General features: G+C 43.5%; 10 protein-coding genes across 10 annotated transcripts; 5 read left to right on the top strand and 5 right to left on the bottom strand.

Moving 5' to 3' along the window:
* Nucleotides 1-351: 351 nt before the first annotated feature.
* On the bottom strand, nt 352-2030 carry Bfra_008879 (putative autophagy protein apg6 protein; the record flags this gene model as incomplete). The annotated part of the gene is made up of 2 exons (XM_037339235.1): nt 1846-2030; nt 352-1772 (listed from the first exon to the last, which is right to left on the bottom strand). Exons 1-2 carry the CDS (start codon nt 1928-1930, stop codon nt 352-354), a joined length of 1506 nt encoding a protein of 501 aa, XP_037190801.1. The 5' UTR covers nt 1931-2030.
* A 377-nt stretch (nt 2031-2407) lies between these two features.
* Bfra_008878 (putative myb-like dna-binding domain protein) lies at nt 2408-5182 on the top strand (the record flags this gene model as incomplete). Its single annotated transcript, XM_037339234.1, has 1 exon — nt 2408-5182. One exon carries the CDS (start codon nt 2408-2410, stop codon nt 5180-5182), a length of 2775 nt encoding a protein of 924 aa, XP_037190800.1.
* A 2584-nt stretch (nt 5183-7766) lies between these two features.
* On the top strand, nt 7767-9305 carry Bfra_008877 (putative arrestin (or s-antigen) n-terminal domain protein; the record flags this gene model as incomplete). Its single annotated transcript, XM_037339233.1, has 1 exon — nt 7767-9305. One exon carries the CDS (start codon nt 7767-7769, stop codon nt 9303-9305), a length of 1539 nt encoding a protein of 512 aa, XP_037190799.1.
* A 1207-nt stretch (nt 9306-10512) lies between these two features.
* Nucleotides 10513-12815, top strand: Bfra_008876 (uncharacterized protein; the record flags this gene model as incomplete). Its single annotated transcript, XM_037339232.1, has 3 exons — nt 10513-10650; nt 10712-10799; nt 10912-12815. The coding sequence occupies 3 exons, from the start codon at nt 10513-10515 to the stop codon at nt 12813-12815; spliced, it is 2130 nt and encodes a 709-aa protein (XP_037190798.1).
* A 1059-nt stretch (nt 12816-13874) lies between these two features.
* Nucleotides 13875-14938, bottom strand: Bfra_008875 (putative transcription elongation factor s-ii protein; the record flags this gene model as incomplete). The annotated part of the gene is made up of 3 exons (XM_037339231.1): nt 13875-13883; nt 13942-14703; nt 14804-14938. The coding sequence occupies 3 exons, from the start codon at nt 14936-14938 to the stop codon at nt 13875-13877; spliced, it is 906 nt and encodes a 301-aa protein (XP_037190797.1).
* Nucleotides 14939-15957: 1019 nt separating this feature from the next.
* On the top strand, nt 15958-16747 carry Bfra_008874 (putative short-chain dehydrogenase reductase protein; the record flags this gene model as incomplete). Its single annotated transcript, XM_037339230.1, has 2 exons — nt 15958-16323; nt 16373-16747. The coding sequence occupies 2 exons, from the start codon at nt 15958-15960 to the stop codon at nt 16745-16747; spliced, it is 741 nt and encodes a 246-aa protein (XP_037190796.1).
* Nucleotides 16748-16977: 230 nt separating this feature from the next.
* On the bottom strand, nt 16978-17933 carry Bfra_008873 (uncharacterized protein; the record flags this gene model as incomplete). The annotated part of the gene is made up of 4 exons (XM_037339229.1): nt 16978-17079; nt 17294-17399; nt 17581-17672; nt 17850-17933. The coding sequence occupies 4 exons, from the start codon at nt 17931-17933 to the stop codon at nt 16978-16980; spliced, it is 384 nt and encodes a 127-aa protein (XP_037190795.1).
* A 590-nt stretch (nt 17934-18523) lies between these two features.
* Bfra_008872 (putative 3-oxo-5-alpha-steroid 4-dehydrogenase protein) lies at nt 18524-19695 on the bottom strand (the record flags this gene model as incomplete). The annotated part of the gene is made up of 3 exons (XM_037339228.1): nt 19527-19695; nt 18982-19467; nt 18524-18933 (listed from the first exon to the last, which is right to left on the bottom strand). Exons 1-3 carry the CDS (start codon nt 19642-19644, stop codon nt 18524-18526), a joined length of 1014 nt encoding a protein of 337 aa, XP_037190794.1. The 5' UTR covers nt 19645-19695.
* A 1999-nt stretch (nt 19696-21694) lies between these two features.
* Bfra_008871 (uncharacterized protein) lies at nt 21695-22522 on the top strand (the record flags this gene model as incomplete). Its single annotated transcript, XM_037339227.1, has 4 exons — nt 21695-21754; nt 21807-21982; nt 22031-22233; nt 22287-22522. The coding sequence occupies 4 exons, from the start codon at nt 21695-21697 to the stop codon at nt 22520-22522; spliced, it is 675 nt and encodes a 224-aa protein (XP_037190793.1).
* A 158-nt stretch (nt 22523-22680) lies between these two features.
* Nucleotides 22681-23673, bottom strand: Bfra_008870 (putative ribonuclease p complex subunit protein; the record flags this gene model as incomplete). The annotated part of the gene is made up of 1 exon (XM_037339226.1): nt 22681-23673. The coding sequence occupies one exon, from the start codon at nt 23671-23673 to the stop codon at nt 22681-22683; it is 993 nt and encodes a 330-aa protein (XP_037190792.1).
* Between the last annotated feature and the right edge of the window lie 130 nt (nt 23674-23803).

Genomic DNA, 23803 nt, shown 5'->3' with positions numbered 1-23803 from the left:
AAAGATTTCAAAAAGGCAACCTTGCCAACCAAAAAGATCAATTAAAGAAGGAAACGCACAAAAAAAGTGACTTAGATTGGAAATTTCACTCCAACAAAATTGACAAAGAGAGTTTGATTTGTATACTTTTGCAAAATCTAAATTGGAACAGAAAAAATCAGGTGCTTTAAAATATTGAATGATAAAATAATAAATGTTGCATTTCTCAAATTGTCTTTAAGTGTGCGTAGTGAAAGCATTGTGATCATATTAAACGCCGTAAGTCCAGTCCAAGTACCAGGAACGCCTTTTCCGCGCTTCCATTCTTTGACCTAATGCGCCGTAAGTCCCCTGTGCACCAATAATCATAAATTATATACTCCTCCTCGTAGTATTAACATTGCTGGCGTGAGCTAACAAGAATTTGCAGCATGTGAGAGTGTACTTGCACGCTTTACTCCACGCATCATCTTGTGCTATTCCTAGTTTTATACTAATTTCGCCTATCTTCTCTCCTTCAATTTTATATGGTAACTTTAGACCCCTTCCGGTTTCAGAGTTCTTGGCAGATTCCTGCTCAACAAAAGCACCTAATTGACGCATACATTCAAGGAATGCCTCCATAGCTATATCAAATTTGCGATGCATGAATGTAAGACCAAGGGGCATATCACCAGATGAATGAAGTTCAAGAATCGATTTCTTGGGTGGTTTGGATATATTAACGCGTTGTGAGCTAGAACGACTTGCAGACTGCGAGGGATAATCAAAACGTATTATTCGAGAAGTAGAGCCCATAGGCTGAAGCTCATATCCATCGAATTTGAAGTTGAGACGACCAGCAACAGTAGCTAGAAGGAGTAATGCGTGTCCCCATGCTGCGTTAATTTCCGGCCAGTCAACCGGCACACTTGAGAGTCGTCCAAGTCGCAGGCCATTTATTGTACCAAACTTTCCGTCGTGGCTTATACAAAATGTATCGTTATAGACATTCGTTCTTTGTAACTTATCCAGTAGCTGTGAATCATGATCATATTGAAGATTGATGCTATCCCGTATGTTTTGAAACTCCGAGAGCTTCATTGCAAACTCATTTCGATCACTCCAGAATTTTTCTTCCTCAATATCAAGAGCTCTGGCCTCTTCTTCCAGCTGTGCATTTTCTTCGTTTACCGCAGCAGTTTCCGCTTCGATCTTCTTTAATTCCTCTATTGCCGCGACCTCCTCTGCTTGTACCTTTGCAAGAAGATCGTTGGCTTCCTTCAACTCCTCCTCTGTTGGTACTTCGGCGTTGACCTGCTTCAAAAATCCAACATATGCATCCCTTTCTCGGGTCGCAGCTTCTAATCGCTTTTGTAATCCATCGACAAGCATCTCTGTACATTCAACACAAATAGGATGATCAATATCGGATTTCGCTGTAAGAATCTCGAAAAGTCTTGATACCCGTTCCATTTCTTGCGACATTGCTTTACCCCCATCGCCTGCTGCATCGCTACCAGTTAAGTCATCTTGATTTAGTTTATTCGGGGTTGTAGCATCTGATGATTTGGCAACTGATGGCGGCACGACTTGTGATTCTGTCAGCATGACAAAAGACATGGCTGGATTGTTCGTGCCACTTCTCATCGTATCTGATAGATTAGATTCATGTCGATGGGGGGCGGAGATTGTCCGCTTGAAAGTTGGTGGACTGGCATGCTTCGAGACACGATCATATAGTTTCTTTCGGTCTTGAGGATATGCTGGTCGCGAAGGGGGGATGTTTTTGGCTTGGTTTTGTGAGGCTGCACCTAGAAATCAATGTTAATAAGCTCTGATTCTTCTCAAGATGGTATGTAGACAATCTAGAGAATAATTACGAACCAACTAACAAATCAAATGCCGCGGGGTTCAGATCCTCCAAGGAGCTATCAAGTTTCAATGACGTCCGACACTTTTGACAATACATGTTGTGGATGTTTGACTGCTGATAACTGTTCACATTAAATTATGGAGAATCCTCAAGAATCTATCGACCAATGGATATCTGGCATTGTGGTCCATCAAAAGTCCAAGAGAATTCTAGAATAATAAGAAGTGTTGTAGATTCACTCATTTGTAGTTGGATCTTAGACGTATTGATATGATTGACATGATTGATACCTTGACGTATTTCGTACGGTAAAGCTGAATGCATGCTTACATAATCTTAGCTCAGTTACCTATGCAACCCCGCCAATCTACTTTTAAGCTTTATGCATGTACCTACCTAGCACTATGTAATTTACACGAACCCAACGCGTATTCCCGAGACTCTATGAAATACGGCTCGCGACTTTGATTAATAACTTCTCATCTTCATTTACTGAAATAGTGATGTACAACTACACACTCTCATGATTTCCACAACATTCTCAAATTTCGGACATGATTGCGAATTATCAATATGGAATCTCCAACAGAAAGGCAGAAGATGCCCGCGGATTCCAATCTTGTTGACCTCGAAGTTAACGACGAGTACTCTGAAGATTATAGTGACACTGAGGAAGATGATTTTATTGTCGATGACGAGAACGACGATATAATTTACGAACCTGGATATGATCCCGATCAAGAACTTCAACAAAAGAGAGCTCGACTCGACTACAAATTAAAATCAACATTCGAATCAATCTTCGAAAAATATGGGAAAGATTTCGATGGAGTTGGGGATGAAATTGACTTGCTTACTGGGGAAATATTGGTTGATAATGGGCATTTGAAAGAGATGCAAGATGAGCGAGATGCTGGAAGCAAAAAGGCGGGAGGTAGTCTGTTAAGAGCCTTGACCGCCGAACCAGAGTGTGTCACAGAGACATCGGGCGACGAATATAGCAATGTGGAAGAAGGAGATGATAGGGAAGAGGGAGATAACGTACGCGACAAAATAGTTGATAAAGATGATGTGGCCGAAATGAGTGATGAGGATATGGAGGAGGACGACATTATTTTACGTGGCTACGATGAACCGAAACAGGAGCTTTTTCTTGACATGGCATCTACGACAGAGACAGAATGCATTCGGAACAGCACCCCTAGAAACGATTTACAACAGCGTCAGATTGTACAATCTGAAGGACACAGCATTTCTTTTCCTTCATATAATGAAATTTTACGTTCATTTGGACCTGAAGTTGCCCCTCAAATTGTGAGCCTCATTTCACAAAAGCAAAGCCACGATGACACCGATATCGAACCAGCCTGGCGAGCACCTGAGTTGCCTTCACTAGAACCAAGAAAGCGGTCATCGTTGAGAGCTTTTATTCCAGAGCCAGAAACTGAGCGTAGTCCATCTCCCGGTATTTCTGGGTCGATATGGGCTCTACCAAAAGGACGAGGCGCAAAAGGAACTCCAAGAGCTACACATAAACCAACATTACTTTCGGACGGATTGAGCACTTCAAGTCATGCTGCCTCACCACGGGGTCACAATTTATTCACGGAAGAAGAGGACAAGACGCTCATCGCAAAGGTAGCCGAAGCACGCGATCAGGGTCTCCCGTTTGCAACGGAGTCTATATGGGAAGGATTAGAAATTCTAAATAGCCGGCACTCGAGAGTTTCTTGGAAACAGAGGTACCGCAAAAAATATCTCCATTTGTGGTCTAAGGAATGCTCAACTAGACCAGGTTCTCGTGGGTCATATAATGAAAAAGATCGGGAAACAGAATCGAGCATTAGATCTGCATCACGTATTTCGCACCCGATATCTTCCTTCCAACGATCTTCCAGAACTCGAAAGCCTGCCCAGCAGGCATCGACTTTAGTTAGTTGGTCAGATGCTGTTGCCACAATCAAATTCTTGGACCGTAGATTACACAAGGATTTGGCTCGAGACGCCAGTGTATTTGACTTGACCGATGTCAGACCGGTGGATGTAGATGAAGACGCCTTGAATTTGAGGAGCTCTGATTTGGAATCTTCGGAGGAAAGTGATGGTCAGCCGGAACTTCCTACACATATCGGCCCTAAAGTTCAGAGGATTGCGCCAGTCACTGTTAATCCCGCCTACGAATTCTCAGATGAAGAAACTGGGTCTAATCTTGAGGCGACGCGACATTCAAAAGGCTCAACAACCAAGCTCAAGAAAGGAGCAAGAAAATCGAGTAGTAGCAAATTGAAAGGTGGAACTAGTAGGAAACCAAAATCTTCTGAAAAGAAAAGCACAACGAAGTCCGTGTCAGAGGAAGTTGATGAGTTGAGCCTTGGCCTTGAGGGAGATGCCGTTTTGTTTCTCTGCTCATTGCCAGGAAAGGACAAACAAAAGGGGTCTCGAACTACTATCAAACGGGAGGAAAAACAAGTAGCAGTCTCCGAAACAAATCCTGTCGCTTTTGTGCCGCCGAAGAAAGGGTTGAGCGTTCTCAAAGATCTTGATGAGTTTGACGAGCTTAGTGCCGAATGGCCACAGTCCCTACCTATCGCTTCTCCCAAAAAACCTACACTCGAAATAAAATCTGAACCTGAGCCTGAGATTGTTGATATTGATGTTGCTCTATCAGATAGAGTAAATGAGACTGGCATTGATATATTTGATATTGATCAACTTCCGGAAACGTCTCCAAGAAATGCTCTGGACTCACGGAGGAAACATAGGACGAACAGAAAATTTAGTAGTAGTGCTGTTATTCCTTCAACTTCACAAGTTGAGTCGTCACCTACTGTTGCAGTAGATGAAAGGATACAGTCGAGAATGCAACAGAGGAGAAATTCTGTTGATAACGGTCCTGTACCGCGCACTTCGTCGCCTACTCGGTTCTCCCCTATACCTCGTCCCAAACGAAAATTCGTTGACCTGGATGAGAAAGAAAATACGCCCCTTACCCCATCACATCACGTTAACCAAGAAATTGAGACACCTACATTCGACTCTGAAGATTTAGCTCTCCAGAATATGATCAATGGTAACAGAACGCCTACTGTATCACCATACAAGAGGAGAGGGGGTATCATCACACCCACTCGCAGTGAATCAAGGAAGTCAAGAACGCCTCTTCTTGACTATGCCACACCTACCCGAAGAGATCTTATGAGAAAAAGGGAATTGAGAGATTCATCACATAGTCCAGGAATGGTACAAACGCCCGGAGGAACGCTTCGAAAATGCGGAAAAGATGGGTTCGCGTGTCAGAGGGCTTTTTGCTTTAGATGTGGATTGAGTGCTAAACGAATGGGTGGATAGGCGATGGAATAGATAATATAGTATATTTCGGAGAAAGTATCGGCATGAAATATATTTGCTTAAGATACTAGTAGTTGCTACAATATCAATAAAAATAATATAGCACAACTCATTTAGCATATAAAAAACAAATGTATTTCCATGATAATTCCAGGCGGGTGATACAAAAGTATCTGTCTTCTGTTTATGTGTACTACTGTTGATATATGACTCTAACGTTCTAACACTCTGACCCTGTAAGACTCACACAACACTAAAACTTAAACCCCCAAACAAGCTATTCAACCGGTATAGCATAACTAGGTAGGTACCTCGATACCCTGAGCGCTAGTTATCCAGAGAAAAGTTAAAATACCGGAGATGATATGTAGTAGGGTTTCGATTGTGTACCTACCTAGTCCCAACACCGACTTTTGAACACCGACACGGCGTTCGCTTAACAGATGGAGACTCGCGGAGTACCATACCATCAAGGTACGGATGGGTCTGTGTGGGGAAGGCCCAGAGCGAACCTGGAAAGCTAGATTTTCTTCCGCTTCTGTTTCTGCTCCTGGCTCGCCGTGAGCCGTTTTGCCGTGTTGTTTGGGATGTGCTGTGCTGTGATGCGGTGTGGAATGGGTGGACGTGTAGTGTAGTGTAGAGTAGTGTGGGTGAATGTGAATGTGAATGTGAATGGAGAGAGATGGATGGATGACTCTTCCCCGCGCGTCCGATATCGGGTTGGTCTTTAGAGCTGTACCTCATCGTAGAGCATAGGGCGGAAATCTTACATGTGAAATTTTTGCTGGGTTGGGGGTTTATGGTTCTGTATAGAGGGCGATACTAATGAATGTGTACGCCTTGGGGAAGACATATTACGGGATTTGTGGGGTAGTATTTTGGTAGTCAGCAGCGATGATTAAAGTAGAGAGACTGGACTGCAGAGGATTTACTAGGTGGTAGGTAATGGACGATTAATGGGGATGAGGTGGAGTGGGATGGAAGGAGAATTAAAACAGTCTACTCTATTCTAGGGCGTGATGAGCTTTTCACATGGGAAATACATCAGATATTGAGAATCGAGATGACACGCAAAAGAAGGAGAAATGACAAGCCCATCTCGAGAACCAATCCTTTCATCACGACATCACTCGAATCGTATTATGGATACATAATCGATACTAAATATCCCAGACTCGTATACTCGAAGGCTAGAATCTACAATGACATTCGTATACCCATGATGGAATGCGCCCAAGCAATGGCAGAAATTGCAGGACGTGAAAATTTCAACACGTTGGCTGGGGAGTTGATCGCTATCAGCAGTTGTAAGAGAGATATGTGTCAGAGGTGATCGTGTACGTTAAGTATTTGCGATGTTGAATTAAGGTCGCGAAAATTTCGTTTCGTGCGTGGTTTGGGGAGTGGATACGAAGGTTTGGGGTGGAGATGAAGGAGTCGCGCCTTTCCTTCCATGGGATTTGTTTGTGCTTGCTGGGGAGGGAAAAGGATAGGAATACCTTTGGAGGAAAGGTTGGGTTAGAGGGATCCTGGGATTTGGGATGGATGTGAGGTAGGTAGTTCAAAAGGGTAGGGAAGGGAAAGTTTGAGTGGCCCGTATGATGTGATGGGAATGGAGAATGGGTAATGTTGACTTCCAGACTTTCGTTCTTATTCCTGCGGTGGTTCGGAGTTGGATATCGATATTCCGGCTGCATGGGTGAGACAACATTGAATATTCGATTGTTGATCAGAGAAGCCAGAATTGATAGTTACCAGCAAGTCAGCCTCACGAGAGACGAAGTGTCGGATTATTTTGGGTGAGATATCATTCATATTGCAACATTAGTAATCCATTGTGATATGGGAATTGAGGTTATACGGAATAGTAGCACAGATCACCACATTTCTACGGATTAGTGATTAGTCATAACATAACATCTTGTATGCCCCGCTCGCCCAGGTAGTAAATTCTTGACAGTGACATGGAGGCGCATCAACAATTCGGTGTAGACAGTGAAGGTAGACAGTGAAGGGCGTATTGGATCGATGCACGGATATTGATTGACCAATCACATCATCAATCGTTAGGGATCATTTGACGTTCACTTCCCTTCAAAGCACGGACGGAGGATCCTAGATTGTTGGAAAGTCGAGACATGTACATCAAATAGAAAATATTCCATATGATGCATCAAGGGCGCATATCTGACAAGCTTGACTCATCTTCAAAGGTTTGTCATGGATGGTGTTATTATTTTCTGGAGCTACTAGTCAATATGAAAACAGCACTCGAGTAGGTATTGTTATATATAAAGGTAATCCATTATCTCATCCTGTTTCCAGATTTCAAAAAGTGTCACCAAGATACGAAAACAGCTTCATATCAATCACACATTTGAATTCGGCATTTCACAACCGATATCAATCTGCAATTGTCGATTCCTTCCCTGTTCTTATCAAAGCTACACCCAAGAGCCTTCAGCGCACATATTTCCCCGCATGATCATATATCCAATAGTACTTATCTAAACATTGTTCCCCTCCTATATCGCACATCCTCTTCTATTTTGTCCAGCTTCTTTTTCAAGTACCTTCAGACAAAATGTCTGCTCCAAGCGTATCCTCTGGCTCTGGAACAATTGCTACTTATGCCAAGAAAATCAACTCGTTCAAACGACCAGATGTCGAAATTATCCTAGATGACCACCATGATGGAAAGACCTATACAACATTCGATGGCTTGTCAGGCAAGGCCTCAATCACAGCTCCCCATGATGCGGAATTCGATGAAATCCGGATTACCCTGGAAGGTGTTACTCGAACATATGTCGAAAACATATCTCATTCCAGTGCAGCATCCAAAACAACAGCCGTACACAGATTTCTAAAACTCGTCATGCCAATTCGAGAAGCTGCATATCCTCAACCACGAATTGCCGAAGCTGGCAAAACATATATCTTCCCATTCAACTTTGTCATCCCAGACCAACTCCTTCCAACAGCTTGCTCGCATGCATGTGATGCCGATCATGTCCATATGGCACATGTGCAATTGCCTCCTAGCATGGGCGATCGCGAAACATCCATACTAGATGACTTGGCTCCAGAGATGACCAAAGTCCAATACTCAATCAATGCCAGAGTTATCAAACACAATGATTTCCCAAAGAAGGAGATTTCTCTGATTGAGGGCTCGAAGAAACTTCAAATAATACCAATGGTGGCGGAAGCACCTCCTTTGAGTATCTCAGACGATGACAAGAATGATTACGAGCTGTCTAAGACAAAGTCTCTGAGAAAGGGCGTATTCTCTGGAAAGCTAGGGAAAATAACTGTTTCAGCCGATCAAACTGGAGCAATCGTTCTTCCGTCTCCTGAAAGTTCTTCGGGGGCCACGTCAATGGCAACTGTCAAGCTGCAATTTGAACCACACGATGCTAGCTCACAACCACCTCGTCTTGGTAGTTTAGTTACTAAAATTAAAGCGATAAGTTTCTATGCTACCAAGCCAGCAAAATTTCTCTCTTCCAAATCGAGTATGGTCAAGAACTTTGACCCTGCCCGACAATTTTATCAAACCTCGGTTCCTCTTTCGTCAAGATGTGTTGAGCAGGTCGCATGGGTGAAGCACTTACCACAACCAGATTTGTCCCGACGAGCTTCTACCATATCGTCTAGTTCGTCTGAATATTCAGATGATTCACAAATGTCGCTAAAGGCACAGGACAAGATCTACTATACAGCAGAAATTTTAGTCCCGATTTCATTGCCTTCGTCAAAGACTTGGGTCCCCTCATTCCATTCATGCATCGTCTCTCGAACTTACTCATTGGATCTCGCCTTATCCATTCATACTCCAGGAGCAGGAATTCCAGCTTCTACGGTCAAACTCTGTCTCCCAATACAGATTGCAGCTCAAGGCAACCGAACTGCGCCACTCGCTCTCACCGCAGAAGAAGCTGCTGCAGAGCTAGCAGATGCGAATGAGTATCTCAGACCACGAGTTGTTGAGATGCCAAGAGAGGACTTGGTTGAGAATAGTATTTTGCGTTCGAGTTCTACTGTTCCACGTCCAGAATTGCCTCCAAGCTATGAGCACACTGAGGTATCAAGCAGGCCAGTTGATCCATCAAGATGTTGATTTGAAATGGATTCGGTTGTTTTTTTGCGTCGCTTTTTCTGCTTTTTGGGTAAAATGGTCGGGGAAAGCAATCACTTGATTTTTAAAGTTCAGAGTACACGGGTTTTAATGGGAGTTTTGGGATACCAATATGTGTTTTTGATTTGGGGTTTGGGAATTTGGGAATTTGCTGGAAGGCACACTTACGAGTACAAGATACCCTTTTACTTATTTACTCTGTAGGTACCTAGTACACATTAGGAGGTACTTGTAGACAACTAATAACAATTTACTATTCTGCAATATCTTCTCCCGTTTGTTGCTTCATTGTGAGGACCCACAGGACATCCAAATCTCACCAAACGATTCTTCTAAATGTTCTATAGAATCAAATCTCAATGTTCTAAACGCCTTCCATATGATTCAGAGACCCACCGGTCTTCTGACGCCGTGTATAGCCCCGCGCAACCCCACTAACAATCATCATTTCCAGGGATATTGAATACTACGCGTCTAAATTTGACAGGCTCATAGGCTTTGAAGCCCAAGACAAGGCTGCTGTCAGTGGGCTTTTCCACGGATACTCTGTATATCACACTTGTGTTATGCCTGCCAGATGGATACTAGTTGACCAGCCATCTTCAATATAGATCATCATACAAACCAACAAAAATCATAATCGAGTAATTCATCCAAAGTATATTAATCCTCGAGAACGAGTTGAAGAAGAGCTTTCCTCCTGTCGTCACTTTCTGAATCAAGATTAACGAATCTCATACCTCTTCAATTGACCCTTGTACTGTCTACCTAGGTACCCCAGAATCATAAGCATCCCACCGCTTGTCTCATCCACACTCGTCCCATATCACGGCAAAATCAGCCTACGAGACCGATACCTGATGATTTGCCAGCTCATGCCCAATCATTAGGATTATGACTGGTGATGAAATTTTGCGCAGCATCGTTCATTCATGAATAAAAAAGATCTTCTGCTTTTGTTGTACAAACCATTTAATCACTTGATTCACGAATAAAATCCTACCGCACCTTTATTCGTATCTACATACATATATTCTTGCGATCCGCTCTATCGATGCGGACAAAACAGCCAGAGGAAACGAATGCGATGCCAAAACACAATAGCCAACAACAACCATATCGAGATCTTATTGATTGATCATTTTCGGCAAAGTGAGGTACTGAGATATCGAAATTGTATTTTGTGAATATGGCGCAGACCCAACCGCAACCACAGGAGAACACTCCCGACGTGGACCCAAAAGAATTCTATGGATATTTGTTTGATGAGAATAAGAGTCCGACGCCAGTACTAAATGCGCTGTTGAGAGGAGTCGCGAATCATATTGTAAGGATTGTTCAAACTTTCGCAATTTACGCTTTGAGTTTTGTGCTTATCATTGTGGCAGATAGAGAATGTGGGAAGTAAAGAAGATAAATTCCTAACGCCAGAGAAGTTGGCACTTTTCTATAAAGCTGTTGGTGGAAATTATGATTGTAAGTCTTCTTTTGTTTGGAGGGGAGGGGTATCTAGTTTCGGGTTCCCGTCGTCTTCCTTGTCTATCCGCGATTTTAGAAGCGTGCTTGCTAATAGCTTCCGTTTACATAGCTCTTTTTGTGGAGACGACACATCCATCCATCTCTTGGATTTATGCCTCGATAGGCTGTCAACATACATTAAACCCGACGAAAGATGATTTTGCCCCCCCTTCAATACCATGTCTCACTGTGCGAGGATTCGTACGATGGCAATCGATAGAAATACTTTTGGGGCCCGAGGAACATGTGCCATTCCTCCAAACCGCCGTCCGAGATTTCGAAATCAAAAATCCAGATACGGGAGAGAGATTCCCAATTGATTTGCCAAAAGAAGCGTTCCCATTGGTGCCGGATGCGGGAATAGAGGAATGGCATCGGACGTGTGCAGAGAAATTACGCAAACGAGCAACGCCGGATGATGAAGAGGATGCTTCCACACCGGACCTCCCGCCGAGACCGAAAGTACAAGCAACATACGTTCATGTTCGGCCTTCGCCCAGGGTCCCAGAGCCAACACCAACAAATGCTGCGCATCCCCGCAGCGGCTATTTCGAACCTTCCACTCGTGAGTCTACCCGTGAGTCTACTCGCGAGCCGCCTCGGGAATCTACTAGGGAATCTACTCGTGAATCTACTCGTGAATCCACCCGGGAATCTACTCGTGAGCCTCCTCGCGAATCGGCGACCCGTGAATCCACTACCCGTCGACCCAGTCGACCTATACCTTACACCCATGTCTCAGCATCTCGACCTCAACGACCCCCTCTCAACCGATCACCCACTCATCGGGTGCGTCAATTTCTCGCTCCAGAAGAACCATATGCACCCCGTATACCCCGCGGTCGTCATCGCAGTTTTCCCAATCTAAGTTCACCCGTCTCAGAGGACGCTCCTACTTTCCATGCGCACCCCGCTCCCCCAGCCGATCCCCACCATCCCCATCATCATGTCCCGGTTCCGGACCCGCCGCACCCCGCTCACCCGCGAAGACATAGTCATCCGCGACAATCCCGCCACGCACCCATTGTTTCCGATTCCTCCGATTCGTCCAGCGATACCAGCGTGACTTCGGATTCGGAAGACGATCCTTCCCCGAAAACTCGCACGGTTCCGATAAAAACATCGACAAGTGGACGGTCCCTACCAAGACATCCGCAAACTGCTTACATGTCACGAAGTGCTGGAGCGGATAGTCCTCGGGTGTTTGCATTTCCATCTACGGCGCCGGGTAGTACGATGCCGTCTCCGGTTTCGGATGCGAGGGAAAGGGAGAGGGAGAGGGAGAGACAGAGAGATATTGAGGAGAAAGTGAGACGGGGTCAGTATCCGACTAACATTGATTTGAATGGGAAATTGAGCGCGCCGTTTTTGGCAGGGAGGAGGAAGAGAGAGGCGGGGAGAGGATCGGTTGATATTGATAGGGAGAGGGAGAGGGATAGGGAGAGAGAAAAGGGAAGAAGTGATAGTAGAGGTGTGAAGTGGAGGGATTTGGGGGATATTGCGGAGATGTGGAGGAATGGGGGGATGAGAGGGGAGGGTGTTGGTAGTCATTCTCATCATGTGAGTGGAGGGAGTGGTGGAGAAAGTGGGCGAGAGAGTGGAGAAGGGAGGGGAAGTAGGAGGCACAGTAGTCGAGAAGATAGGAGTGATAGGGATAGGGATAGAGATCGCGAAAGGGAGAGGGAAAGGGATCGAGATCGAGAGAGGGATAGGGATCGAGATCGAGACCGAGATGAGCGGGATAGGGGAGATAGGGAAAGAGATTACAAGAGAAGGGAACGACCTAGGCTACAAACGAGACATAGTAGTCATGAGGAAATCCCCGCAAGAAGGATCAGAACGGAAAGAGCGGATAGAGAGAGAGATGATGAATACGAAGGGAGGAGTTTCAGAGAGAGAGATCGAGAGAGAAGAGAAAGGGTTGTGAGTCCCGTGAGGGGAGTAGATGGGAGGAAATATCCGGATTGGAGATGATGATGATGATGATGATTTATGAAGATAAGAAAGGAGGAATATGTGTTTGCGATGGAGTTTCGGATGTATCTTGAATGCAATGGATCTGGATGGAGGAATGGATGCATAAGTACATTAAGCGAGCGAAATGCGAATGAGCAATGAGTAAGTAAATGATGGATAGATGGATGATTAGTTTATACATTGTGTTCTTTACGTTATCTTTACGTTATATTTAGCAAATATGAGATACCAGGATGCCAATGATGGATAGATGAATGCAAGGATATTTTGCATCTCCTTATGCGTAGAGGAAGTTTGGGGCGGGCTTGTCTTGTCTGTCTTGTCTGGGGGACTACCATATCAAATTATCAAATTATCTATCAATCAATCAATCGTTCAATTTATCAATCCAATCTACGTTACATTATTACGATAGATACTATGAGATATGGAACCAGGAATCCTACCTTAACTGCAAATAATAAGCATCTGCCTGCCTACGTCACTCTCGCTCTCGCTACAACACACAGTATACCTAACAACGGTACTACTTTTCAACCCCTGCACGCTTCTGTATTGGAACTTGAAATCCCCTCGCGTTGTTTATCTACCTAGATAGATAGATAAGTCGGTATGCATGATCAAGTCTAGATGTCGCTCTTGCAGCACTCTACTTTCCCGCTATCACTCGGTACGCGATCGAGCAAGTTAACATCCCGCAATTTTTGGGGCTTCTTAAAAGGCTTCTAAATCCGTCTCGCCACGAAGACAGCATGAATCAAATAGAAAATGAACTTGTTTCTATAGTATCGATTTAAATTGATATTACTACCGAAAGCTCTGTGTGTATCACATGCTAGACATCCATCGATCTTCATTTACTCAAATGCGATATGTGAACTTTCATCGGAAGTAATATAACCGCAATCTAGGGAGACCTGCGGGAGGTATTTCGAGTAAACTCCATGCTTGAAAACCACCCTGAAAACAAAAATTTCACCTATGCACTCCTTTGCCCCTAAACCATCCATAATAAAACCGAACTGAGAAGAGAAACTTTCGCCGAGGATTAATTGTTCAGGAGAACTGGAGAATGGTTAGAAAAGATAATCAGATTGTAATCACGAGTTGAGATGATACATACCTTCCAGCGATGACCACAAACTTGACATTCGCAGAAAGTCGTCATAGGTTCATCAGCACTGCGAGTCTGTGCTTGCGAATAGCTGACTTTCTTTTGACCACATTTTCCGCACGTTAAAGCATCACTAATACTCTTCTCCGCCATTGGTACCTGAGCCTTCTTCATGTTCTCCAACTCCAACGCGTCATCTTTCTTCTTCATCTCCTCTGACTTTAATTCCTCATGCGTCATGACAACAAAACGAGCTGGTTCAATATCTCCCGACATGACTCTCTTGCGCAACTGCGTATTGGAGACTTGTTTAAGATTTTGAAAGAGGGAACGAAGCTTCTCTTTATATTCCTTCGTCTCTCCTCCAAAGTGATCAAACGCGGCTTGTTCAACAGCCATAGCCTTGATAATAACATGAGTGGGAGGCTCTTCGCATTTGAAAGCAAGACCATTATACATTAATCCAATACAAGCATCGCGTGTTGGAAGACCCGTACGCTTAGTGTCGACTTTATCAGTTTCCCATCTTCGCTTTGAAGAATCGCCTTTGAAGGCTTTCGTGACGGGGGCGCTAGGCGCGGGCGCAGGAGAGGAAGTACTGTTGCTGCGAACTGCGGGAGAAGATCCGGACGCCATTTGCTTTGCTTTGCGCTTTTCTTTTTCGGCTTCGACTGTTTTTTTCCACTTGGTGACGATTTCAGTGGCAAGCTTGGCAATGTCTTTATTCGTGTTTCCTCGTTGTTTGGCTACTACCATTCCTGCCTTGGTTGCCTAGAGAATATATTGATCAGTCCATGTATTTGAAGGTTTATCGTGGAGACACAAAGACCCAGAAGAGCTTGTTTAGGAATGTAGCCGGGTGTAGACATACCCTAAGAAGTTCTTCAGTGGCATTCACATCTCTCTTCAGAGTTTCCATAATGGTAATGACGTTTGCTGCCGGCTCTTTGTCATTGATCGCCTTTTGAAGAGCCGAAACTCTGGAGGTAAGTTCTCTTTGATCCATTTTGAAAGAAAGGAGATAGAGGGGTTTGATTGTATGCGATTGTTGTTTTTGTTGCAGACCGATAGGAAATGTTCGACGATATCGAAGGATCGGATTTGAGGCTCCGTAGATTCTATGTGCGGAAATGAATTGAATTGGGTATCAGAAAAGTAACCAGATAAATTACAAAAGAAAGTGTGTCGTTGAGAAGGCTTTTGATAATTGTTTTCTACAAGTTTGATGATTAAATATCACAAGGCTGATGTTACGGCCAAAAAAGGTATGCACGGGCCAATTGCTTGTGTTGTATAAACTTTCCCAACAGCGAAAGGCAAAGTTTCCGTTTGCACTTCATCTCACATTCTGTATCATATACCGTCAGTCGTATTTGTTCTTTTCTCAAAAAGATTGACATTCAAAGTTGATATTGAATGTCATGTTTGGTATTGCTTGAAGCTTGAGAATACACCATATGACTATCCTCATTTTAGTCTAGCATTCGAAGACTAATTGAATAGAATTTCTTGCGACAAGATTTCAAGTTATTGGATGATTTGTATCATACGTGGGAATCTTGACGTCTTCCAGAGGTTCTCTCTGTTTTCCCAGTGGAATCAGAAGTATCAAGTATCTGCGTTGACCAAAATACAATGGAAAGGATATATGGTTTATTTATATCCCCAAACTCCGTGGTGATGAGTCTATCTCCACAGTACCTCCGTTTTTATATCGAGGATATTACGGATATTGCGGAATGTTCCACCGACGTACATATGCATATCTATGAAGCTTAGAGACCAAAATGCTATCGACCGGCAAGTTAAACGGTGGTCTATGCTTGCAAAGTTGGCTTGTCAGCGCAACCTTTTGAGTCATCGTATGAATGAGTATTGAGTACGCCCTTGCTTCGAGAATGAGTATAAATATGACAAGTTTTCCTCTATTATTTGTCCATTCACCGCACTATCAAATGAGTTATCTCTAGATCGCGCCTTTTCTCTTCTCATCACCCTATTCTCACATCCCACGCAATCGCCACAATGCAACCACTCGCTGGAAAAGTCGCCCTTGTAACCGGTGGAAGCAAAGGAATCGGTCGAGCAATTTGTCTTCGTCTCGCACGCGATGGTGCGATAGTAGTCATAAACTATAGTAATGACTCTTCGGCAGCAAACGAAGTTGCATCAATTATCGGAGAGAAGAACGCTACGGTCATCAAAGCTGACGCCGGCAATATTGACGATATTTCAAGATTGGTTGATACAACCGTTGAGAAACATGGAAAGATTGATATCTTGGTTGCCTGCACTGCAACTATGATGTTGAATGAATTGGAAAATGTCAGTAGCGAAGAATTTGATCAGACATTCGATTTGAATGTCAAGGGTCCTTTGTTTCTCGCCCAGGTACGTCTTATATCCACTTCTTAGTTGTATGGCTTTCTAATGGTTCCAGAAATCCGTTCCTTATATGGCACACGGTTCCCGCATCATATTCTTCTCCACTACCCAATGTCATGCCAGCACAGTAGCACCACAATACCTAACATACATCATGTCGAAAGGTGCCATCGAGCAAATGACCCGAGCTCTTTCGAAAGATCTAGCACGAAAGGGTATTATGGTCAATACTGTAGCGCCAGGACCAACGGCGACCGAGCTATTCTTCAGGGGCAAGAGTGATCAACTTTTGAAGACACTTGCTAGCTTAAATCCTCAGAATAGGATTGGAGAACCAGATGAGATTGCGGAAGTTGTGGCATTTTTGAGTAGTGAGGCAAGTTCGTGGGTGACGGGTCAGACACTTCAAGTGAATGGTGGTATGGCATAATTGTAGGACACGAGCAATTAGACTTGTTTTTTTGTTCGCTTAGCCAGTTTGTATTCAGTACGGTATGCTTAATAATATGAAGGCATTATGATCAAGAAACAGGAACTTCCAATTTTACCTTCTTTGGTGATTATCAAAAGCTAGTAGTTTTCGGTAGTAATAAGATAATTGAAATAATCATTACCGTCCTCTATACCTACTAAACACAGTAGTTCAATCCCACGTCTCTTTCACGCAGCCCCAGCATCCATCTTTCCATTTTCCAAAAGATCTGTCGTCCTACAAATGTAAGGATCATAATCCGGTTCCTCTTCTAACACTTCAGCTCCTTCCTATTTACGATATTAGCAACTCAATTCCATGTTGTCTCATTCTGTCTCATTGCGTCTCTACGCCCATAAAATCTCGAGGTGCCGGATTAAGTTCTAACATCAAGGTGTCCAGCTTTTCGCTCCAACCACTTTTCTCAATTCCACTCTACCTATCCGTGAAAGACCCCCCAGCTAAGACCAAATCTCAAGAAAAGGAATCCAAAAACAAACTCACAGGAATAGGAACCATAGCCCTCTTAACCCAAATATGTTTGGCCATTTTCCAATCCAATCCCTCAATACAACCTCCCTTCACACTGACAACGCTTTTTCCAGGCGTACTGTGGATTAACCGTGTACCGCATGTTTTGCAGAAATAACAATTCACCGTGTGTCCTGAGGCCGTGGGACGACTTTAGGAGAAGAGACGTTAGTTTTCCTTGCTATTGTCATGGGAGGAGGGGCGTATGGAATTGATAGAGCTGGAAAAGCGAGAGGAGAAAGAATGAAAAGAAAACCAACGTATAAACCGCCAAAAACTCCGGACACGGCAATGGAAATCGAGGAAAGATAGCAGAAGCGCCAAATGCGGAGGAGGATTGTCGTTTGCATTCCTATAAATCGCGCGAGTTAGCTCCTGGTAGCATTACCTGTATTTACTTCATTTCATCCGCCTATCCACCCACTTCTACAACAAACCTCCAGAAATCCACAGATGTCTCCTGACTTACCCAACAACATGAGGAATATAAGCCCCGTACCAAAATATGAAGAGAACAACAAAATCTTACATTACAATGACAAATATAAAGCGCCAGCGGTTTCGCCAACGGAGTTTTGAAAACTACGTTTTGGCATTCGCAGGAGACGTTCATGGTTGCTTGCTCGCTTGCTTGCTTATTGGTTGAATTGGATGATGGTAGAATGAGATGGGAAAGGTGGGGTAGAGGTGAGATTCAATTGCAAAGATTGAGATCGATTCAAGATGTTTTGATCTCCTCCGAGCTGAGGAATCATTGAGAAAGAATGAAAATGCAAAAGAAAATAAAGTGCTTAGAAGATGTGAGGTATTGTATGACACAATCTGGGAAATCTCACAGGTGAAAGATGCATGCACGGATGAGATGAGATGACTCCCTGCTTGTTGGGGTTTGAGTCATCGTCACATGATTACCTGTCTATAATTTCAAGTTCGTCTCGCGCTTTCTTTTCTCTTGATAATGATTTTTGTGTTATTAAATAGTTATGAGGATATCTTTAGCTATTATGTATACCTATACATGATTATTAAATAAATTGCGCTGGTAAACCGAACGCGAGCTTCGTTGCGACTGACATGTCTGACTGGATGAAATAAGAGGATACTTCTGGACGAGAGCTGATTGAAGAAACGACAAAAGCTTCGCCATTATAAATTTCCATGTTTGACTTTCAGAATATATAACAATGTTATGAATGGCTTATCTCAATGAGCCAAAGCATCAGTACTTTGTCGATCTCGTCCATGCGATTGACGACCTTCCTCTGCACCATGCTGACCTCTTCCAGCATCAGAATGTTTTGCCGGGTCGAATACATAGATGGGAAATTCCAAGAAAATTGTTCTTTTCAATATCGTAGGGAGTTTCTCATAGATTTGTGGTGGGAAAGGAATAAGAATGCTAGTTCGGTTTAAATATCGAGAGTATTCCTCCCAGTGATTGTCCTTCTCGTATCGTTTCTTTGCACCAGGTCTTTCTTGAAGCGTCAAGCCGGATACGAACATGAGTAGGGTAGTGAGGAATATTGCACCGAGGATTGAAGCATAGAGAGCTGAACGGGCTCCACCATGAACATAGCCTTCGGCAGCAGGTGAGACTGCAATCATATAGATAGCTACGATTCATTAGTGAGAGAAATATTTAATTAGATGAGAAGGCCTACCAAACTGAATGATGATCTCCCCAAAATAATTTGGATGACGACTCCATGAGAAGAAACCCTTGTCGCAGACTTTCGATTTGTCGCTGTTGTTGACTTTGAAAAGATATTTCTGAATATCACTCACACTCTCCATGATGATACCAATAGCGTAGAGAATGGCTCCCGCGATATCACTAGCAGTGCCGAAAGCAGGCTGTGGGAATCTCGTGACTTTGGGAGAATTCAATATGGTGACCGGGAAAGAGACAACCCAAACCCAGAACATTTGGAATACCCAAAACCCAAGAAATTTGAAGAAGTTGTCACGCTTATCATCGAATCTGTCATCTTTTCCGGTTTTCAGGATACGGAATAACAGGAAAGCCGACAGGCGTGCTCCCCATACCATGATGAAAAGAGAGGCGACGATTTGACGTGCATGGTGATGACCACTGAATGCAAGGGTTATGATGGCAAGTACAACGAAATTCGTTCCTCCAGCAAAATCTAAAATTGATGTTAGCAGTGAATTGAGAATCTCTCGAGAACTATAAGCTCGGTCTGACCTGTAAGTTTATCAAATTTGAGAGAAAATGCAATTGCGAAAAAGAATAATTGATATGCAACTGTGATCAAGAACGTTATTGCGAGGTAGTAATCATCTAAAACATGGACGACGGTCATATCTGCGATATACAGTTGAACGTGTCTAAATGCGATGGCGGTTATGGTTCTTTACAATGGTTCGAAGTTGTGGAAATGTCTCGAAACAGAGGGGGAAGAAAAGTAAATACGATGGAGTCTTGGGATGACAAGGCACTACTTCTTGCCGTGTTGGGGGAGCTTGATGTCAGCCTAGCTCCTAGAACTCGCCGTTCTTGTATTTGAGTCAACTAGTAGTAGATATTACCTCCTAGTACCGGTATTGGTATTGTTAGATCGATAATGGAGTGTAATAGTTACAAAGTCACAGCATCAAAGAGTATGAAATGACCGATGTGGCTTAAAAATGTTTCGTTTGGAGATAGAGAAATGTAAATGCACTTCGGACACCCACGAAACTCCGTCAGGATTCTTTCTTCTCTCCCCTTCATCGTTGAAACAAGTGTGAAATCGACATTTTTGGCTTGGTACTTGGTGATAAATTTTCGCTAGATCGTGACGTACTCTATCTAGATAGGTAGTCTATGCTGATGATTAATTAATTTTTACATATCGATCGAGGCTAGCTCGGTTAGTATCATTCATTGTAATAATAAGAGTCCTACGTAGGTTGTTGGCTGGTAGGTACGGACACGGAGTATAATAGATAGAAGTCGGAAGTTAATACACCCGATCGTCTCTGTTGACTTTTAAGCTTAATTTGATACCCGAGTCCCGGCGTCTGGAATTTCGTCCTTTGTCACGTGTCCGTATCCTAGACACTAGCATTACTAGGTAATCTATGCAAGGCTGATGGTTTGATCACTCTTTTGGTATTGATGAACATCATCCTGGGATTTAATATGTTTTATATTTCTAATCGTCTTCCATCCTTCCAATCTTACAAATTTGTTGTGTCTCAAAGAAAGAAACAACTTTGCGTGGAAACTATTTCTACGGGTTATCACAATCTGCATGTGATATCCCTAGATATATAAGGCTAATCCACATATCCCACCCATATCTAACAAGTCGTCGTCAAACATAGTCTATCGCAAATCTCTTCAGATTCAAGATCCGATAGGACAAAAGCAATGAAGGTTTTAGTTGCGAATCTCGAGTTTCTGAAGGAGGTCAAACATTTCAGCGTGATCCTCCCTAACATCATCGCGCACTCCATTCAATTTTTTGATTTCACTTCCACCATGCCTTATACACCCAAGAAAAACCGATGGAGTCTGCACAAAGCTTGTTTGGCATTGCAGAAATCATAATCCTCATTGGACAACATACTTTTAGAGTATGCAAATTGTACAATGGTATGGGAATTCTCACGCCGCCAAGCTAGTCTGAAACCCCACACGTCTGGGATTCATTTTCCCCATACCTGGTGTACCTTAAAACTCTCTGACGTTTGAGATTCTTGCATCTCTTACATCCTAGGCAATGTTCTATCAAAAGTATTTCAAGCCACCACTTGTGAAGTGTGCTTTTGCACTAGTCTCGTATCCTTACTGGATTTCCCTGCTGTTTATGTTATGCGTCGAGTTTCTTTCACTCAATCGTACCGCCGGGACCCTTGAACTCTTTCGGGCTTTACCTGATCGAAGCAATCATTTTGTCATGTCTTACTCCATTGTGCCACTGTGAGTGTTGGCAAAGCTTCCCGATTCATATAAAAATTGAATCATATACCCTGGCGGTTCGTAGTTTTGATGGCGCCACTATCCCATATTCATCCGTCCATGATTCTCCCATGGGCGCCGGGGATCTACATCTAGGACTACGCACTGCAGTGCTTCAACTCTCAATCATAGCGCCAAGGCTCATCGATGCACGGTTTGAGGGTCGTATGCATATCTGTTTCCACTTCCCTCATTGAATCTCTTTTCATCTGACCACTCTCTTTTAAATCTCTTGTCATCTAATCAATTGTAATTCTGCAGCTGCAGGTCACGCTCACTCATTACTTTTCTTATTCTTTGCTTCATACAACGGCTGGGCTGTTGACTACGTTCATTAATACCTAAATTCAAACTTCGAAGGGCAGGATACCAAATCACATTTTCGAACGGCATTATTGGAGAAGAGGATGAAGGGCTTTATAAGAGCATCGCTATTGGTGGCAGTGGGGGCAGCAGGCCTTGCACAGGTATGGTTTGAGAGATAGTTCATGCTGTCGATGGTGGCTGATGATAATCTAGGGATATCGGTATGAAGCTAGAGGTTTAAGTGATATCATTGCCGCTCTCGAAGGAGGGGGGAAAGCGAGCGCAGCACCCGCGGTGACAAAGGAGATCACAAAGACAATGACTGTCACAAAGAGTGCTCAGGGAGCGGCGGCGCCAACAGGAGTTGCAGTACAAGCTGCCGGAACTGGGTATGAAACCCAGTCTTTCAGAAACTAGTCGAGAACTAACAATTCCAGTGGACAATTCTCTTTCCTCACTTCGACTGTCTTCGCTTCAGGAGCTCCGCCTACCGTTACTGTCACTCCACTACCTCAAATGGTTACCCAGACAGTCACCGAAACTGAGCAAGTAATGGTAACTATGATGGCTACGCAAATGTCAGTGGTTACATCCATGGTCACTATGACTATGATGCAAACAACTACCGTCATGGTATCAGGTATGTTGAATCTGTATTAGAATATCTTTCACGGAACTAATTCGATATCAAAGTTACAATGCAAGGTGCTGTAACAGCAGCATCAATTAGCACATCTTTAACCGAAGCTGCTATTCAAGGAGCTACAGTCGCAAGCGTCACCACATCAGCTGCGATACAAGCTGGAGGATCACCAGCTCCTGCACTTGGAGCTGCACAAGTCGCACAGCCAAATACTGTGGATATCAACACATTCTCCTTGTCCAGCAGTTTAGTCCTTGGTAATCTTGCTGTGGCGACAGCGGTCTGAGATTAGAGCTTGATGCTCGAATAGTAATGAAATGGGTTTAAAAGAGAAGTAATATTAGATTGTGTAGGGCTAGACTCCCGAAAGATACCAAATTCGTTGTAAATATACGTTCAAAAAATGACGCCACAAGGGAAGAAAATAGCAAAAGAATATAAAAATCAACTATTAACTTTCGCTTTTATTATATTATTAGTATCTATGACTGCAGGAGCTGTAGGAGATGTTTCTTTCGATGAGCTCGAATTGGATTCGGTGGCTTTCAAGGCTTCCATCCTCTGTTTCTTTGCCTGTCTCTTGCTTATCTGGGGCGGTTCGTTCTCTTTTACCTCCTTATTGTCATCGACTTTTCTTTTTCCCTTTCCCTTTTCCCCATTATTTGCTTTATTCTTCTGCGCCTCGCTGATTTCAGCGTCCTTCGCAGCGCTCCGTTCACCACCATAAACCACATCCACCAGTCCTCTGTAGGAACTTCTTTTTAACCCCTCATTTATAACCACCGATCTTGGATTGTCGCCCAATCCTTCCATGCCTCTTTCTCTACCCAATCCCCATACTGCCATCAAATTGACCACATCTGCTGGGCCTCTGATACCCAATGCAGTCTTAGCTTCACTACTTATCACAATCCCTCTTCCCCTTGTAGCTCTGAATATGCCCAAACAATTACTTATAAAGTTTTTGCGCGCATTTGAATCTTCCATCGTAGCTTGCGCGTAACATATTTCAAATCTAATGCCACGATGTATAGCAGCCATGAGAGGCTTAGGTTTGAAGTGAAATGGATATCGTTGTGTGAGGTCAAGGGATATGAGAGAGTGCTCAGCTAGATTAAGACATGCTGCGAGAAATGCCTTTTCTGTGGTAGGGCGAATTGCGACAATATCGTAGGCGGATGAAACGGCTGTGAGGCGGTGATTAAGGGAAGGATCAGAGAGAGTGAGGGTGCAACGGCGGAGAATGACTGTTTTGGGAGGGATTGTAAAAGGGAATGTCGTAGGTATTGGGTTTGTTATAGTGGAAGGAAGCGGTCCGCTTTGGATATGATTAAGAGCTATGGTGCCGTAGCCCAATTCTGAAAGAAATGAGATTGTCCTTTGAAGATCAAGAGGGTCTTTACTTGATGACCAAGGAATATTGAGATCGTAGAGCATATTCGCGTTAGTTCTGCTGTTTGATATGTCTTTGCATTGAAAATCCTCCTATAGATTTCTTTGCGATGGCGAAAAAGTGTAATATATATTCGCGAAAGATGAAGCCTTATAACAAAAATTATTATTCGTC

The sequence above is a fragment of the Botrytis fragariae genome, assembly GCF_013461495.1.
Source record: "Botrytis fragariae strain BVB16 chromosome Unknown tig00000101, whole genome shotgun sequence".
Taxonomy (NCBI): Eukaryota; Fungi; Ascomycota; class Leotiomycetes; order Helotiales; family Sclerotiniaceae; genus Botrytis; species Botrytis fragariae.
This window is presented reverse-complemented; position numbering and strand designations above follow the sequence as displayed.